Below are 19,391 nucleotides of genomic sequence, written 5' to 3' on the forward strand. Positions count from 1 at the left end.
ATGAAATTTGGTCTCTATATTAAAGGCATACTGTCACAGATTTAAGTACCGTATTTCTGTAAAAACGGATAATAAATAAAAATTGCATTAATTGTTGGAAACAAATCTAGCTATGGCATCACCTTAACTGAACCATGACGGAGTGAAATCCATGTCATCCCTCTCATCAATTTTGGTTTTTGAATTATGGACCATTGCCATAATTCAATTATTTTTTACAAAATGTCATTAATAATGGAGCATGGTGGTTATGAAGATGGTTGAATAAAGTACATTTAGGGACAAATCAAATTATTTTTGTTCAGGTAATACATGTACTTTGTCAGACCATTAAATAGGTCAGTGGTCTGTGACAATATGCCTTTAACACAACAAAACAAGGTATCCATAATGATAGAAAATATGAAAAATCTATGCATTTATTAATCTGAAAGTAAACTTTTTGGATGTTCATAATTTTAAATATTGATACAATTCAATTTTATTCAGTTTTTTGGGGTTTGTTGTTTTTGTGTGTTTTTTGTGGTAAGCAAAGACAGTGTTTATTTGATAAATCTATAAGCATTTTAAAACTAATAAAGTAATATTGCCATGATCAAGTCTGATTTCAAGTTACATGTTCATGACCTAAATTAAAACATTAAAATTATGTTTTCATGAATGCAAAGAATTTATAATTATAAAGGACCACTAATAACTGTCAACATTTTCAGAAAGTGTACAAAGAGTAGGGGTTTTTTTTAAACCACCATTTCCCTTCCTAAAGGTAAACATAAAAAAAAATTGTAAGGTATATTTAAACAGACATGTTCTTTAAATACACGTATTACTTCGTTATAATACCTCTCCCTCAGACCCCCTCCCCCCACCCCACCTAGTTTACATACATTTGTGAAAATGCTAAAATTTGGGAATGGTCAAAAAAAAACATTTAAGATTTAATTAAGTTTGGCAATCTGTCATATAGCGAACACAGCATTATATCTAGGTTACATGTAAATTTATCTTTTTAATTCCTTCATTTCAAGGAAGGAGGGAATGTTATCTTTAATGACACACTCAACACATTTTAATTAGGGTTATATGGCATTGGACATGTGGTGCAGATTATCAGAGGAAACCTGCTACTCTTTTCGATTAGCAGCAAGGGATTTTTATATGCAGCATCTCAGAGACAGGATAATGCATACCATGGCTTTTGTTACACCAGTTGTGGATCGATGGCTGGAACAAGAAATAGCCCAAAGGGCCCACCGACGGGCATCGATCCTAGACCAACTGAGCACAAGGAGAGTGCTTTAGCACTGAGCACCATCCCAAACCCACCCTCTTCATTTCAAATGTCTATTCAAATAGTTCAGACACAAAGTTACATTAAGTTGCAGCCTTTGGTGTGCATGTGGGAGGGTATAGGGGGAGATGGGTCAAATACCTCAATGACTGTTTTGGTCGAGATATATCCTATGAAAACATTAATATTAATACAGGCTTCGACAAATCCACCAGGTCACATTCCAGGCTAGTAAATTTTTAGTCTGGGATAGTATACAGGCCTCTACATTAACTTTACCACCTAGGAGTCAGATGACGCCTATTTGTTATTTTTATATAGATAGTATTAAATGTTTTAGTCGCCAAATGAAAAAAAAATGGTTGCAAATCGGTCGCAATGTAGAGGGCCATTATAAATTATTAACTGTATTATTGTAATACATAGAGCATTTGCCAAGGTTTCTGTGAGGGCTAGTGACTTTTGCAAACATTTGTCGAACACTGGTATAGAATATAGGCCTAACTCCCGAAATTTATTAATATTTAGTTGTGGGTGGAACAGGTTTTAAAAAATTTATTTTTTATTTTGAACTTCCATTTGGCTAAGATATATTTTTTCCAAACTACTATTCCTCTTTAACTAAAGAAAGATCAAATGGACAAAATGACAACTGATGCAGTGATGGCAAAATTTCATCTGAATCAGTGAATACTGTACTGTGTTACAGTGTGTACAATTACAAACATTTTGACCCTTGCCCAAATCCATAATGGATATTTTATTTTATTGATCATATTTCTTTATATGATAAAGAATTTTTTTTTTAAATGTCATAAATGTTCAATTACCTCTTCCAGTTCATCCTTTAACTCTAAAATACTGGTGGACAATAATCTTGAATTGGGTTTCTCCAAAGGCATGGTGTGTCCAGGAAACGTTCACAACTTATGCCATAGCATAAACATCACATTGTCAATAAAACTACCAATAAACCGTGGTAAAACAAGACAAAACGGCTAAAACAAAGTCAATAATGCAATAAAATTAATCATTAACAACAAATCGGCGGTAATAGTCTTTAAAATGCTAGACTAAATGTAACGGTGCGACCATGCAAATGACCTGGGTCAAATGACAAATGAAATTGCATTGGAACAAGGAAGAAAACAATGTACATATACAGCCTACGTCATTGTGTGCAATATTAACAAGTGTATTTGATAAATTTCTTGTCTAAGATTGTGTGTGTTCAGTATCGGCTCGGTGGTTATTGTTGATTATAAGCTACACAAATTTTAACAACTTGTACAAGAGCTGGCTTTCAACCAACTGAAAACAGGAGGGCATGAGCAACCATAAATCGACGAAATGTCGTAAACATACGTGCGTGACTAATTCTATCATTTTTAATTAAGTATTTGCATTTTTTCAGATATGCAAATTATTTGGGGGGAAATATAATAATTGTTTCGCAAATCAAATTGTAAAAAAGTATTTATTGTGCTTATTTTATTTTTTAAACTTTGGTGGTGCTAAAACGCGGACACAAAGGTCTACGATATTGATCAACGGATCTTACAGCCCATCCCACGGAGAACGCTTGTTTTCATACTATGGAATTTACTACAAGTTATTTATTTCTGAGCCGATAATTTTCTAAATTGCACGCTAAAATATTATTGTTTTGTTATTTCCAAAACACTTTTACTTTTCTTCTTACGTCAAACCAAACTAAATGTTTTTTTTTTTTTTGGGGTTTTTTTAAATATATTAAAACATTGTAGGAGTATGGGATGGACTGTGGGTAAACATATACAAAACATGTATATGATTACATTTGAGACCAAAAAAAAAATGTAGATGATGCAAACATATTTAGTAACATGGATTAACCAAGAAGAAAAGGCAATCATATGCTTTAGTTACGTTAGTAGGGAAAATTTATATTTAACGACAGCACACTTGTTCTAAAGACTGAGAAACATCGCTTCCTCGATAATTTACAAAATCCGATTAGTACAAGCATCTCAAAATTACGAAAACGGTCGTTTCGTTCGCGCGTTGCTTGCTCAAATCTAATTTTGCGTAATTTGCGGCACCATTTACTTATGGACATAAAAATGAGTAAAATGGATCACCTGAATTTATAGTTTTGCATAACCCATAATGTTATGGGTTAGGCAAATTTCAGTTTCCAAAGGGCCTGTAGTAGCAATAAAATCTGATAATAATTTACACTTTCTCGCTGTAATGAAAGCACATGTACCGGTATGTATCACAGCCTTTGGTGAGTAGAGGGTGGCGGGACGTAACCCAGTGGTAAAGCGCTCGCCTGATACGCGTCATGTCTAGAGTCGATCCCCGTCAGTTGGCCCAACGGGTAATTTTTGTTCCAGCCAGTTCACCACAATTGGTATTAACAACAAAGATCGTGGTATGTGCTATCATGTCTATGTGATGATGCATATACAATATCCCTTGCTACTAATGGGAAAATGTAGTGGGTTTTCTTTCTGAGACTATGTCAAAATTATCAAATGTTTGACATCCAATAGCCGATGATTAATAAAGCAATGTGCTCAAGTGTGCCATTAAACAAAACAAACTTTAATCTTTATCTGTATGATTAGCCCAAATGGCGGATGTGAGTTTCCTCTCTTTGTTTTTGGATCTAGTATTCAATTTATAACCATGTTAGATACCATGTGCGTAGTTTAACATGCTGAGATCTAGCTCAATCTGTACATTAGGGATCTTTTATATCATCATCCCACAGACAGAATAGCATATACTACGGCCTTAGATATACCATTCGTGGTGCTCTGGCTGGAACGAGAAATAACCCAATAGACTCACTAACGGGGATCGACCCCAAACCGACTGCGCATCAGGTAAGCGCTTTATTTACCAGTGGACTTCGTATCTTTGGAAAAGTGTGGATTTTAAGAGTGGATGTCTGAATTAACAAATGTTTGACATCCAATAATCGACTATTAATTAATCAATGCATGTGTTCTAGTGGTATGGTCAAACAAAGCACATTTTTAAAAACAAATATTCCTTTCTTTACTTGCTACCTAAATGCACGACTCTTCTTGAGTGGTGCTTAAATTTCAGGCGGGAGTTAATTCTGCGTTCAGCGATAGCGAGCAACGCTAATGTTTGTTAACAATTTGATTGGTACCCGGCGTAATCACACGTTTTAAATAATGTAAAGCGCATAAACCAGTTTAGCGAACGTTTTCCCATTGTGTCTGGCTGAACGCAACCCAAAGAATCACGTTATAATCACATGGTTTGATTCCAGTGTTGTATTTCTTATCCTTCTGGTACCATTCACAAACGTGCCAGTTATCGATCATCAGGGATTTCGAAGATCGTTAAAATAATGATTTTGAGTGTCGCAAAGTTTTAAAAATTCTTTGCAATTTTGTTTGTATTTTGGTGTAGGCTCGTTAACCGATAGAGGCGGGATTTACAAACAAGTAACAAGAACGCAAAGGTCCATCGAAATGTCTGACTTAGAAGAAGGAGAAGTCGTTGATTCGGATAGCGAGGGACCCAATAAGAAACTACCTTCAGTGGTATAAGAATAAGTTTTACATAAAATACGTCTTTAGACAAATTCGGGATATAACTAGTTCTTAGTTTTGTTCAGAAGCGCATAAACGCCGCTGTTTTAAACGTGGTGAAAACCGCACGTGCAGCGTTTCAACTTCACCAAATCACAGTGTTGATAAATTCACGTTAATGTCGTTATTACATTAGCAATTTGTAAACACGAACATGCGGCGCCATGGACAGCCGCTGTTAGTAGGTTAAATATTTGGTAGGACTTTCCTTTGGCACTGTCATGTATAAAGAACATTATAAAATTTTAATACTTATCATTAATAGTTTAGGGTTAGGGTTAGTGACAGTGCCAAAGGAAAGTCCTTCCGTCTTCTCAAATTGCCGAGTTATTAGCAGTAGTGAGAAGTCAAGATTCTGACTTGTTAGTGTTGTAGCTAATGTGGCACCTTGTTGGTCCGTATTTTCACTTTGGCGCCAGACCGTACATCGACGCATGTCGCACTGTTTGCTGTTACCAGTCAAGCATTATTAATCCTTGGCCATATTCATTTCAGTAGGTCCTAATGCCAGAACATAATACATTTATTATTTTCATTTTAATGTAACAACACATTATCAACTACTTAATAATATCACGTTTTTAATGAACATACAATTGTTTTGTTTAAATTTTATTACTGGAAGTAGTATTTTATATTGAAATGTTTTGATTAGAACCGAGAATCGGTATCGAGTTAAGACCGATTTACCGTACCAAGCAAGTTAAAAATAGTTTAATTTCGGTGTTGAAAAATGGTTCCCCTCATTTAGTAAAGCATTTGTCATTATTGGTACCTGTCTGTTCTTTTACAGCAATCTTTACACTATGTTTTTATTCGACTCTTGAATTTTTATATTGATGTTTATCATCACATTTTTCGTGCTGGGGTGTCGTTAAACATTCATTCGTTCATTTAACAGCAAAGAATGAAGTTATTTTGTTCAACGTCCTTTAATTGTTAACCACGAAGCAATTTGAATTGCAAACTTTAAACGAAAACGCCACAGTCGATTACTAGTATGCGTGACATCACTTTTTGCAATGCGAGTTCCTCAAAATCGAGACTATGAAATCCTACTAAACTGGTACGCGGACTGTAGATGAACTTCGTGTTGGACTGTCAAGTGAACCGGTGCAGTAGGTTCAAATCACACTGGTACACATTTAAATTTTTTTCATTCGTAATCCATTATTTATTTTTTTAAATCGGTGTATTGAGTGTATTTGACTCCAAAACGGCCACCTTTTACTACAACACAAGCTTCAGACATGGAGACCGGCGCAATTGACATTGTTACTATCAAATCATGACAAGTTAAAAATTTGTACCGGACAGTGACTGTGACCGGCCACTAATTTCAAGACTTGCACATGTACTTTGAAATTTAATAATTAAATAATAAACTTCAACATTGACGGTATGTATCATCTATTTTCTATATTTTCATTCAGACCCATCCGCAAAATTTAAGGTACGTGCATACGTACATGTACAGTGCACCATGACTGGTATATCAAAGGCTGTGGTATGTGCTATCCTGTGTCGGATGGTGCATATAAAAGACCTTACTACTAATGGAAACATGTAGCAGGTTTCCTCTCGTAGACTCAAAGAATACGTAAAAATTGCCAAATGTTTGACATCCAATAGCCGATGATTAATAAATCAATGTGATCTAGTGGTGTCTTTAAACAAAACAAACTTATAACATACATGTACATGTAATATGTATACATGTAGCAGCATTTAATCAGACTTTCTGTTTTTATTTATTTTCTTCAACTTAGATTCATGCAGAAGACACTGGTTCAAAGACCACCAGTCAGGGGGTTGCTGCCTTTCCATCAGTGTCATTTCCAACACCGGCTGTTCCTTCCTTTTCATATGGAAATCACAGATCAAAGATCACAAGCAACTCCGAGGATTCTTGTGATACCAGTGACGAAGACTCTGTCCTGTGGAATCAGAAACGTGCCAAGTATATCTCGAAGCAGCAGCAGCAGCAGCACCATCACAGTATGGACACGAACCACGAATCCACCACATTACCGGTGTTCCGGAACCCGTTGCGGTGTCGCAATGGAAATGACAAACAAAACAAACAGGGAAATAACATCTGGGGTTCTGTCCTCGAGGAACAATGTTTAACTCAGGGAATGAAAAGTTTCGACGTCGAGAACAGTAGTAACAAGAATCTGAGCGACAGGAATGTGGAGAGTTATGACTTTACGAAGGCGGCTGGCGACACGCGGCCATTCCTCGATTCCTGACGAAGACATCATGGAAGGGAATCCCGATGTGGACAACCCATTTGGTGGTGGAGAGGTGGTCGATCTGGAACCCAATGAAGGCACTGGTGCCATAAGGCCTCGAAAGAGGAAGCATGTTAAAAACAGGCTCGGTGAAAGAACGTTTGATAAAAAGAAGTCAAGAGATCATATTGGTGTGACAAAGGACGACTCCACTGCCAAAATTGTAGGTGCCTTGGTGGAACATTTGCGAGAGCCGAAAGTGCAACTTTTAAGTATGTACATGTTGTTTGTGTCGGATTTTATTGTTTATGTTATTTCTTGTCTTGCTTTTATGAAGTAAAAAGGCGAGATGTAGACCAGGGGCCTAATTCACAAAGGTCTCTTAGGCTCTGCTAGACAACAAAGCATCCTCTTTGCAAGTCTTTTAGCATTGCACTGTGAGATCGGAAAGTTGCGAGAGTTTAGTGAATTAGGCCCCAGGATCTTTGTTAAACTCACTGTAGTAATATTATGTCTCAGGGGAGTGATGGCACCTCTTAAATGTTCAGGTCTGGGGCCTAATTCACAAAGGTCTCTTAGGCTCGGCTAGACAACAAAGCATCCTCTTTGCAAGTCTTTTAGCATTGCACTGCAAGATCGCAAAGTTGCGAGAGTTTAGTGAATTAGGCCCCTGTACATTACATTTCCACCTTTTGCCATCAAATTTTAGCATTTAGCTCAATATTAACATAGAAGTATCGTGCTTAGCTTCATTTGTCACAGACTGAAAGTCCTAGATCAATGAAATTTGGTTTAATGCATGTGGAATTTGTTTAAAAAAAAAAAATTAACATTTTAATTGATTTTTTTTTTTGATTTTTTTTTTTTAAACATATATTGAGATGAACATCTATGGATGCTACTGTCAGTAACATCAAATAAGTTTGTGGGAGGCGAGACATTTAATTCCAAAGAATCTGCTCTTTTTATATCCACATCTCACAGATCAGTGCCAACAGTTATTGTATAAAAAAATTTATAATGTATCCAAGCATTGAAGTTTGGGTGGGTTTTTTTTAAACTACTGCCGGAATAATAAAATGATGGTGCCAGTAATATATTATAGATATTTTGGGATTCCATCTCGTAATCACACGCTTTCAATCCAAAATCTGGGATTCACAGAAGCATACAATCCTGTGTATCTGTTGTACATGTGGGGCAGGACATAGCCCAGTGGTACAGCACTCGCCTGATGCATGGTTAGTTTAGGATCGATCCCCATCGGTGGGCCCATTGGGTCTATTTCTCGTTCCGGCCAGTGCACCACAACTGGTATATCAGATGCCATGGTATGTGCTATCCTGTCTGTGGGATGGTGCATATAAAAGATCCCTTCCTACTAATGGAAGAATGTAGCAGGTTTCCTATCTAAGACAAGTCAGAATTAAGAATTGGTTGACATCCAACAGCCGTTGATTAACAAATCATTGTGTTCTAGTGTTGTCTAAACAAAATAAATTTCTTCTTTTTTTTCTGTTGTACATGTGTGTGTGTCTATGTGTGTGTGTGTGTATACACACACATATATATTGTTTAGTAATTTACACTTTGTTTTTCATCAGACCGTGTTGTTGATACTCTCGGGAAGGAGAAAACGCTGGAGTTACTCTACATGACAGAGGATGTGGAAGCTAGAGGTGGAATGATGACCATGGTAAGAACATATATTTATCCAAATGGGTATTTGACAAAATTAATTACTCTTATCGTTACTCTCTACATGACAGAGGATGTGGAAGCTAGAGGTGGAATGATGACCATGGTAAGAACAAATGGGTGACAAAATTTTATCCACTCTCTACATGACAGGGTAGCTAGAGGTTTGACAAAATTATTTATCCAAATGGGTATTTGACAAAATTAATTACTCTTATCGTTACTGTATGATTTTCTTCTTAACCCTAACCCTAAATCTAACCCATTTTCTTTTGGGGAAAGACCGCCCCACCCCCACCCCCCATATACCTATTCACTGCAGTTGCATTTAGCACACACATTGTAAATATTCAATTTCATAGTGCCATACCGAAGTATTTCTTTCTGGCAGAAACACTGAAATGCTAGTAAGAGAATTAGTTTAAAAGACCATACCTGTATATAAGCAACCTCTGACTGGCCTGTTGATTTACAGTTTCCATCTCTCTAGCTGCCCGTTCAAGGTAAAGAGTGTTCACATTATGCTATTAGTCACACTGACTAGTCGAATCATACTGTGAGAACACCTAAATCGGAACAACTTCAGACTTTAATTGTCGGGCAGACTAATCGCATTCAACTAATCGCATAAGGAAAACACCCCTAAAAGGATAAACGGGCAATTCCACGCTAAAGTGGACATGGAGTGAAAAAATCTAATCATGTTATTCCTTATATATTAAGATTGTTTTTAATGTAAAAATGTCTGGAGAATCCAAATCTGATTTGTAAAATAAATGGATGTGTTTGACTTTAGCTATTTTATGAGGATACCGTCACACTAAAAATATGACACTTCCGTAATCCACACTATGAATTTATGTACAGCAGCCATGTAATTGAAGGTAATATTCTTTTTATTAGTGTTTTTGTTTTACCACTAACAAAGTACTACACTTCATAATCCATTTTAATGAACAAAATAAATTTTTTAGATTTAGGGGAAATTAGAAAACATAGAATCAGTTTGTAATTCCATTACCGAAAACAAACAAAAAGTTAGACTGTATTATTCATTTATATGTAATCAAGGAATCAACTCATATTCTCTGAGTATATGTTAATGAACATAATCAGACACATTTACTTTCAAATTCATACATTATTAGTAAAATTATATAGCTGTAAACATATGTAATTCCGTTACCATAGGTATGTAATTCCGTTACCGTCTTTGGTATATATTGTCAAGAAACACTTTAATATAAACCTACATAGTACTAAAATGCTACACTCTTATCCATATACACCAATACATCAAGTGATGTAACAATAGGAAGATATACAAAATCTTTTTTAAAAATCCATATGGTAATAGTACTAGTAGTGGCTCCAAATGCATTTGCAGAACACCCATAGCAAATATAAATGTCATCCATTAACAATATAAAAATTAAGGAAATCTGATCAACTTTAACCAAACAGTACTACTTAAAAGCTTCATTATACTGACTAAACATCTGCAATATCCATGACAAAATTCAAGTTATAATCAAAACCTACTAGAATTATATCGGGGCTCAAAATATGAAGTAAAATATGGCCTGCCATTATTATTATTTTTAAATAGCAGGCCAAAACAAGAAATATGGCCTGTTCTGAAACAAAAATGGCCTGCTGTAAATAAGACAGCACAACGTGAATGTAGGGTTTGGGACAATGTGTGGAAAATTAGGACCTCTGATTAGTTTAGAGCATTATAAAATTAAAATGTAACAGAATTATGAGCTCGGCCTCAGCTAAATAAAAGATGAGATCGTATGTACATCTGGGTTTTTTTTAAATGACGCGATTTTGAGTTAATTTTAGCAGGAGAATGGTTATTTCACTTGCAAGATTTAAAAATAGACTTCTTTTCACTTTTTTACAGGCCACTATTTCAAGCCCTGTACATATATCTTTAAACATATATAGGGGACAGAAAGTGGAAATGTAACATAACATATCTACTTGAAGCAAACTTTAATGTTACTTTATCCAAAGGCATTTATTGACTGTACATGTATTTAATAATTTATATTTAAATTACAGGATATCCAGAAAATGGAAAGTATCATTCTAATTACCAACATTATGCTTTTAAATGTATATAATGGGCAAAAAGAAAGCAACCGTTTTATAGTGTTAATCCTGTCTTTACAAGGAAATCTAATCTGAGTAAAATTCTTAAAATGGAAAGATGGCATGTTTGGTTGGCTAAAGAAGAAAATACTGGTGTTTTGAATGTTGTCATGTATGTTACCATAACCTCAGATAGATGAGGAATTTTATTATTAGGCATAATATCTTTCACTTATCGTAATACAATCTAGATGTTTGACAGTCAGTCTATATAATTTTAATTTAATTTAATTTAATTTAATTTGTTATTAACAATGTCACTGTTTAATAAAAAATTTCAATTGCTGTCAAACATTTTAAACATTTACTATGTAATATGTACACAGTTTAGCGCTAGTTTTAATCTCCACTCATATACATTTACGTGTACATGTTACCGATATTGAAACTAGTTATCATTTGAAATATTAATATGAATGCTTAAAACAAGTATACTGAATTATTATTTAACTTATAAAATTATGCAACATATTTGCAAATCAAATTTAAAGTAAATAAATATTGTTTTTCAACAGTAAATTCAGAGCGGTAATTCCGTTACCGAACTGTAATTCCGTTACCGGCATTCGATGTTGTACAACAAAATTATGAAAAGATAATTTGTAATATAATTTCTATTTTGTTAATCACAAGTCATTAGGTCATCATTCCATCATGAAGAAAAATAATTATTTCATCATACTTCACAGAGTTTGTTGATGTTTTGCGGTGCCCGTAAAAATGGTGTCCGTTTTTACGTGATTCCGTTACCAAACTTTAATTAAGTACTCATGCACTACACCTTGCAGTAGGGAGTCTCACTTCTGCCCATGACAAGCACTAGTGCAGTACTAGTGTATTACATAGTTACATCATTATGATAATTTTTCTTATGTGGACTAGCTGAGTTTAATGCCTAAAATATCTCTCCAACTCGTAATTCCGTTACCGTGGAATTGCCCAAAAGTATACAACTTTATTTTCATGTTCTTGTATACCAGTACACTTGAACATTTTAAGTTAGTGACAAATCACTCTTGTCATAACCTACAACAGAGTGATTTGCATTCCATTGGAAAAATCTTGAGTAAAGCTTGCACACACATGTATTGAAAAAAAATCAGTTTTGAATAGTGCACAACTAAGCATTCACTGGATCAGTGCAGTAACATTTAAAAAAAAATAGTGCTGGGTGGGCTTAAAGCAGCTTCTGTTCATAAAACCCCTCGGAGATTGTTTTTTTTCTCGTTCCATCCAGTATACCACAACTGGCCAAAGGCCATGGTATGTGTTTTCCTGTCTGTGGAAAAGTGCATATAAAAGATCCCTTGCTGCATTAAGAAAATGTAGCCGATTTCTTCTATTGACTATGCATCAGAATTACCAAATGTTTGACATCCAATAGTCGATGTGCTCTACTGTGAAGTATGATTAAATATCAATGTGCTCTAGTGGTGTCCTTAAACAAAACAAATTTTACTTTACTATTCATCAAGCAGTGGGAGGTGCGCTGTTTCCATATTTTTAGGTGGGCAATAAAAAGATGCTTCTTAGATCAAAATTGCCCACCTTACATTGGAAGGACCGATATAAACATTGTACTGAGGAATATGGCTTATTAAGTTATTTTCTTTACTGATTTAGAATTGTATTCAAAGTGAATTTCCCAATTAATGAATTGTCCTTGCAAAGACTTGATGTACTTGTACACACCAGGGCTCCAAATAGCAGCCTGAAAAAAGTGAAAAGTAGTCCCATTTTATTGTAGCAGGTTAAATAGAGAGTAACTAAAGTACTAATCAAAATTATACCCAGGTGATTTTTCAATCTTATATATTAGTTATGAAAATCCCTGAAATAAAAACCATAAAAATGTGTCAGTATTATCATGACCTGTTATGGTATTCAAACAACCGGTACCTAAAATGACAATAAATGACCTGTTATAGATAGAAATATGAGATGTATTTACAATTTTACTGCAAAACATGTAATTTGGAACAGACTATAACTCCCAGGTTTATATTGATTACACTTGACAGGTGAAATCACAAGTACTAAGCTAAGCAGAGAGGTAGTCTCAAATTGTAAATAAATCTCATATTTCTATCTATAACAGGTCATTTATTGTCATTTTAGGTACCGGTTGTTTGAATACCATAACATGTCATGATAATACTGACAGTTTTATGGTTTTTATTCCAGGGATTTTCATAACTAATATATAAGACTGGAAAATCACCTGGGTATAATTTTGATTAGTACTTTAGTTAATGAAGTTGGATATCTGCTTTATCCTGTGAAGGTAAGAATGGGAAATTCTGCAAGGCTCTATTTATTTATATATATACTGAACAAAATAAGAAACTTCCGCTAACTTTGCTTGAACATAACTTGATGAAAACAAACCGGGGGAATAATTGTTATATATGCGTTTAAAGAGTGTTCCATGATGCATCGTTTGGTGCAAAAATCATGGCCATAAGTTAAGTGAAACTGGGGGAAATTTTGACCAAGTGTGGTAGGGGTTAAAAAAAAAAAAAACCCACTTAATAACTGGTATGACCACCTCTTGAATTGACCACTGCAGTGCATCGCAGGCGCATAGAATTGACTAAAGTGTTGATTTCTGCCTGTGGAATATTGTTCCATTCCTGAATGAGCGCTTGACGAAGTTCGTTGACGTTAGCGGCTGGGTTGGGACGACGCCTCAATCGTCTGTCCAGACTATCCCAGACATGCTCGATGGGGTTGAGATCAGGACTTTTAACGGGCCAGTCATCAATGAAATCAATGTTATTTGTCCTAAGAAAATTTACAGTGTCTCTAGTTGTATGAGGGGTGGCATTATCATGCTGAAAAATCGAGATGTTGGCGTTGTTATGGAACAGAGGAATGACGTGATGAGCAAGAATGTCATCGCGGTAACGTTGATCATTTAAATTGCCATCAATGACGACTAGTGGTGAACGATAACCATGGGCAATGGCTGCCCAGACCATGACACAACCCCCACCCCCGAAACGATCTCGTTCAAGATCACAACAGTCAGCATAGCGTTCATTTCTCCTACGGTAGACGCGCTCCTTGCCATCACCACGTTGTAAAGAAAATCTTGATTCATCCGAAAAAAGAACGGTATTCCAGCCTCGACGTATCCAACGAGTGTGTACACGTGACCAATTAAGACGATTTAGACGATGACGTTGCGTTAAAATGCATCCAACGTAAGGACGTTGTGCATGTAAACCGTTCTCCCGCAGACGATTACGAACAGTTTGCCCACTGTTTGGTTATTATGAAGCCCAAGTGTTAGCAGCAGTAGCAGTGGCAGTTTGGAATCGATTGCGCAAATGCGTGTTCATGATATAGCGGTCTTGACCACGCGTTGTAACACACGACGTCCACAACATGTCAAGTCGTTGGTGCTTCCTGTCGTTCGAAATCTTACGCGAAGATTTCGTATCGCTCAACTAGAACTCCCAACATGCCTTGCAACGTCTTCTGTCGACATGCCAGCATCAAGCATGCCAATAGCCCGTTCGCGTAAATTCTTGGCATATTAAAAATGCTACAATGTAAAAAACGTTAATTTTTTTTTTTAATTTTGAAGCGTTTTCGTTCACTTGACAACAATGTCAGTAAGACAAGTAAAACAAATTGACCGAATACTACACGGGACATGTCGAACCATGCATGCACGTGCAAATTGAATTTCACGTTGTCGACGATTAACAGAGCAAAAATAATCGATAAAATTCATGAATCCTGATGATACAGCTCAAGGCTAATACTACCTATATAATTTCATTACACAATGAATTCTTTAACACAACAAATACTATATGTACAAATCGGAAGTTTCTTTTTTTGTTCAGTATATATATATATATATATATGTGTGTGTGTGTGTGTAATTTACTTTAAATTCTTTGAGGCCTTTTTAGGGCTAGCTCTGACACTCGCCAAATTCTCTTATTGCGAATTTTGAAAGGAGTTGGCAAATTTTATTTTAGTTCGGAGAAATAATTTCATGTGATAATTGACATTTTTTAGAAAATAACTGACAATTTCTGCAATATTTGAAATTTAAAAGACAATTTGGTGAATTGTTTTGCTCACCCAGAGCTAGCCCTTTTTGTTGTTTTTTTACATTGATGTTTTTATCAATTTCCAGGATGGAAGTCGCAGAAGGACAAAGGGTGGTGTTTTTATACAACTCCTTAAAACTGACAGAAATATCGAGAAGAAAGATGTAAAAGAAATATTCGCTGAAGAGGAAAGGGAACAAAAAAAGTGTTTAAAGTACATAACTATAAATGTCTGTGTGTGTGTGTGTGTATGTATGTAAAGTTTTAAGCATTCGTTTTAGGTTTTTTTTTTATAATCCCAGAAGGTGCAGATTGCCATTTTCTTGAGATGAAGATCTGTTAGATTTTTCTGAATTTTAGCTCTACCGCAAAACTTGTTTAGTCCTTGTGCTTTGATTGAATAAAAGCTCACAACAAGCTCAACTTTTTATGAGCCTCCAAAGGGTTACCGATTTTTTTGTCCAGTATGATTCTGATATGTGATTTTGTAATATCCTTTAGCATGAAGTATTACTTTTATTTGGAATCATCTCCCTTACTAACAAAATTTGGAATGTCTTGAAGGTTTAAACATTTTGTTTGGTTTAACACCACCATTAAAACATATTTATTTATTATTCACTGGCTATTGGATGTCAAACAACTGATAATTCTGACACGTGTACTGCAAAGAAAACCAGGTACATTTGTTTTCATTAGCAGCAAGGCATCTTTTAGATGCACTACTGGCCTCGGTGGTGTCGTGGTTAAGCCATCGGACATAAATAAGGCTGGTAGGTACAGGGTTTGCAGTTCGGTACCGGCTCCCACCCAGTGCGTTTCAACAACTCGATGGGTAGGTGTAAGACTACTACACCCTCTTCTCTTTCACCAACGTCTAACAACCAAACCACTGTCCTGGACAGACAACCGAGGTAGCTGAGGTGTGTGCCTAGGACAGCATACTTGAACCTTAATTGGATATAAGCACGAAAATAGGTTTAAATGACATATATGCACTTTCCCACAGTCATTCTCGCTCCAGCCAGTGCACCACGACAGGTATATCAAAGGCCGTGGTATGTGCTATCCTGTGTGGGATGGTGCATATAAAAGATCCCTTGCTGCTAATCGAAAAGAGTAGTCCATGAAGTGGCAACAGCAGGATTCCTCTCTCAGTATCTGTGTGGTCCATAACCATATGTCCGACGCCATATAACCGTAAATAAAATGTGTTGGAGTGCATCGTTAAATAAAACATTTCCTTCCTAAGCCCAGTGTTAGGCAAATTTGCTATAATTTATTCTGTTAATGTTTTGATGGTATGAATTTTATATATATTTTGTTTTTTAATTTGCTTTACCCGTCGTGTTTATTTGCAGAGCTCTTTCCAGACAGCGTCGCAGAAAGAGAATGCAAGCCATTGCTAGAAACACTAGCCATAGAGACGGTTACTCTGACAACAGAGCAACTACACAGGATGACAGTGGTGGTGGTGGTGACGGCATGGACAGTTCAGATTCTAGTCGACCCGATCAAACGAGGTCGACGAATCGCTCCCGTCGTGCCGTGTGTTACGAGAGCTTCGATGAGGAGAAAGAGGACTCATTTGCTCTAAACACACCCACTGGTGATAACGTCTTGTCCAGTGATGGCAGACACGCAAGGGAGAGTGGCGACGGAGCCAGCGATTCTGGCAGTGTAGGGGAGAAAACTCGAAAGGCAGTCCATAGAAAAGGGGCCGAAACTTTCCATGACGAGGATATGTTGGACATTATGCCTGGGGACGAAGAAACGATCGGGTAGAACAGTGATTATTAAGACTGTTTGTAGTACAGTGACTGGAAATCCAAAAGAACATGGCTGGGGTCTGGCCTTTTGCTTATAAAATGTTACATTCTGGACCTAAATAAAGTCTTGCATAAATACATGTATGTATGGTTAAAGAGACTGCCATTGTTCAGATACGTCCAGCTAACAGATACTTTTTAACAATTAAAATTAGATATTTAATTTTCCTCTTTATAATATCTGTGTCATTATATCTAATGCGTTTCTGATCATCCTTATCTTAAATTTCATTATATTTCTTAATATAAATGTTTTTGTGTACACTCACAGAATTATTGTGAGGTACAATCCAGTTCTGGCTACTACAAGCATGTTAATGATGACAATGATTACAGGGCTCGAACTTAATGATGGCACCGACAGCAACTGTCGTCGTTAATATATAAATTGCCGTTAGCAAGGAGCAACACCGGTGGCACTTTTGTGTTGTCAGTAAAGCTCCTCGACAGTGGCAAAAGGTGTATACCTGATGTACATTATCTGTCAGTATTTAATATTTGTACATTTGAAATATCTCTACATACAGCAAAATAACCTTTCAGTCAAGTTTATTTGCTGAAAAAGTCACTTTAAAAAGAATTGCCATAGGCAGGCTCAAAATGTTCGTCAGTGGTCTTTTTTGCCATAGGAGACAAATTCTTAAGTTCGAGCCCTGTGAATACACAGACTTACTAAACAAGAAAATGTATTTAATGTATAATTATAGTTGTTGGAAAGTCTCCGTTAGATGTAAACATGTTGCAATGATGGCTAACTAACAGTCCTATTAAAGTCACAAGTCTTTAGCTAGAGTCTTGAAGTTTTGGACGAAAGTTATGTGATAATTGGTCTTGGTCGAAGAAAGATACATGCAGCATGGGGATGGCAAGGTGGGCATTCTGCCAGAAAATAATTTGAGGGTGTGTAAGAAAAAATAAAAACAAAACAAATCATAGGTGTCTCATCTAGGTGGTTATGGGTTTGAAATCTTTTGAAAATGGACATGCGTTTCATGTAGTTTAATGTAAATTGTAAAGCAGCCGTTCTTTAATTACAATCTTTCTAGTAGTTTTAAAAGTGTATCCATCCATTTCCAAGATTTCTGGCAGAAACCTTGCAAGGCTATCTTGTTCATAGCCAAATGGCCAAAATAACCCTAACTTGCTGCAATTTTAGTCCCTTTCCATTCATGAGCAAAATCAGGTGGGCTCAAGATTACTGTCCTGAAATTATGCCAGGTGAGCAATCATATGAAGTTTCTGGGTGAGCAGAATATTTCGCCCGACTACATGTATCTATTAAACTTCAGAAATTGCAGAAACACTAGTTACTTTCAACAAAATATCAATTATTATATAAACTTATTTCGCCATATCAGAATAAAATTAGCCAAATATTTTTTATTTTTTTGCTCTTGGCGAATTTGGTGAGTGCCAGAGCTAGCCCTGAAATGAATTTGAAAAATGTTGACGCTCTCCTAAAACTCTAGGTGAGTGTAGAAGTGATCAGTCACGTTTTTTCTTCAGTTTTGTATTAGGTCAATCAGTTTTTATAGAAATGTTGGAATAATTATGTAAAAATTATTAAATAGTGTAGTACACTTTATACTTAACTAGTGAAATGGTCTCAGTGCTAATTTATTATTTGAAAAAAAAAAAAAGAAAACTAAATAAAACTCGATGCACAGTTTTATACTTTGTCAGTCATGTTTTACTTATGTTGGCCAGACTGGGATATACATGTAAAATTGGTTAGATAATTTTATGAGTTAATTGAAATCAAATTTAGGAAGATGGACTAGAAGAAAAATCCTTTCCAGACTGAGCTTTAGTATGAGCAGTTTCAGATATTTTAAAATCTCTTTGCATCTGTTCATAATTAAACCGGCCTTAGTGGCGTCGTGGTTAGGCCATCGGTCTACAGGCTGGTAGGTACTGGGTTCAGATCCATGTCGAGGCATAAGATTTTTAATCCAGATACCGACTCCAAACCCTGAGTGAGTGCTTCGCAAGGCTCAATGGGTAGGTGTAAACCACATGCACCGACCAGTGATTGATAACTGGTTCAACAAAGGCCATGGTTTGTGCTATCCTGCCTGTGGGAAGTGCAAATAAAAAATCCCTTGCTGCTAATCGGAAAGAGTAGCCCATGTAGTTGCGACAGCGGGTTTCCTCTCAAAATCTGTGTGGTTCCTTAACCATATGTCTGATGCCATATAACCGTAAATATAATGTGTTGAGTGCGTCGTTAAATAAAACATTCCTTTCTTTTTCTTTTCTGTTCATAATTAGTTTTGTTTTGTTTAACAACACCGCTAGAGCACATTGATTTATTAATCATTGGGTATTTAATGTCAGACATTTGGTAATTCTGACATATAGTCTTAGAGAGGAAACCTGTCCCATTTTTTTCATTTCTAGCAAGGGATCTTTTATATGGACCATCCTACAGATAGGATGTCATAGCATGTACTATAGCCTTTGATATACCAGTCGTGGTTCACTGGCTGGAACAA

General features: G+C 36.0%; 2 protein-coding genes across 2 annotated transcripts in view; one reads left to right on the forward strand and one right to left on the reverse strand.

Moving 5' to 3' along the window:
- The window catches only part of LOC121377180 (integrator complex subunit 3-like), a 58,896-nt gene extending 56,290 nt beyond the window's left edge, over positions 1-2,606 (reverse strand). The window contains exon 1 of the mRNA XM_041505089.1: positions 2,122-2,606. Coding sequence (XP_041361023.1) covers positions 2,122-2,193 — 72 coding nt within the window. The 5' untranslated portion in view covers positions 2,194-2,606. The remainder of the gene's footprint in view (positions 1-2,121) is intronic.
- Positions 2,607-4,600: 1,994 nt separating this feature from the next.
- On the forward strand, positions 4,601-18,817 carry LOC121382207 (phosphorylated adapter RNA export protein-like). The gene is given in 6 exon segments (XM_041511736.1): positions 4,601-4,857; positions 6,675-7,141; positions 7,143-7,411; positions 8,744-8,835; positions 15,154-15,281; positions 16,429-18,817. Coding segments are annotated over 6 exon segments (1,452 nt in total). The 5' UTR covers positions 4,601-4,785; the 3' UTR covers positions 16,853-18,817.
- Positions 18,818-19,391: the final 574 nt, after the last annotated feature.

This window comes from Gigantopelta aegis, chromosome 2 (genome assembly GCF_016097555.1).
Source record: "Gigantopelta aegis isolate Gae_Host chromosome 2, Gae_host_genome, whole genome shotgun sequence".
Lineage (NCBI taxonomy): Eukaryota > Metazoa > Mollusca > Gastropoda > Neomphalida > Peltospiridae > Gigantopelta > Gigantopelta aegis.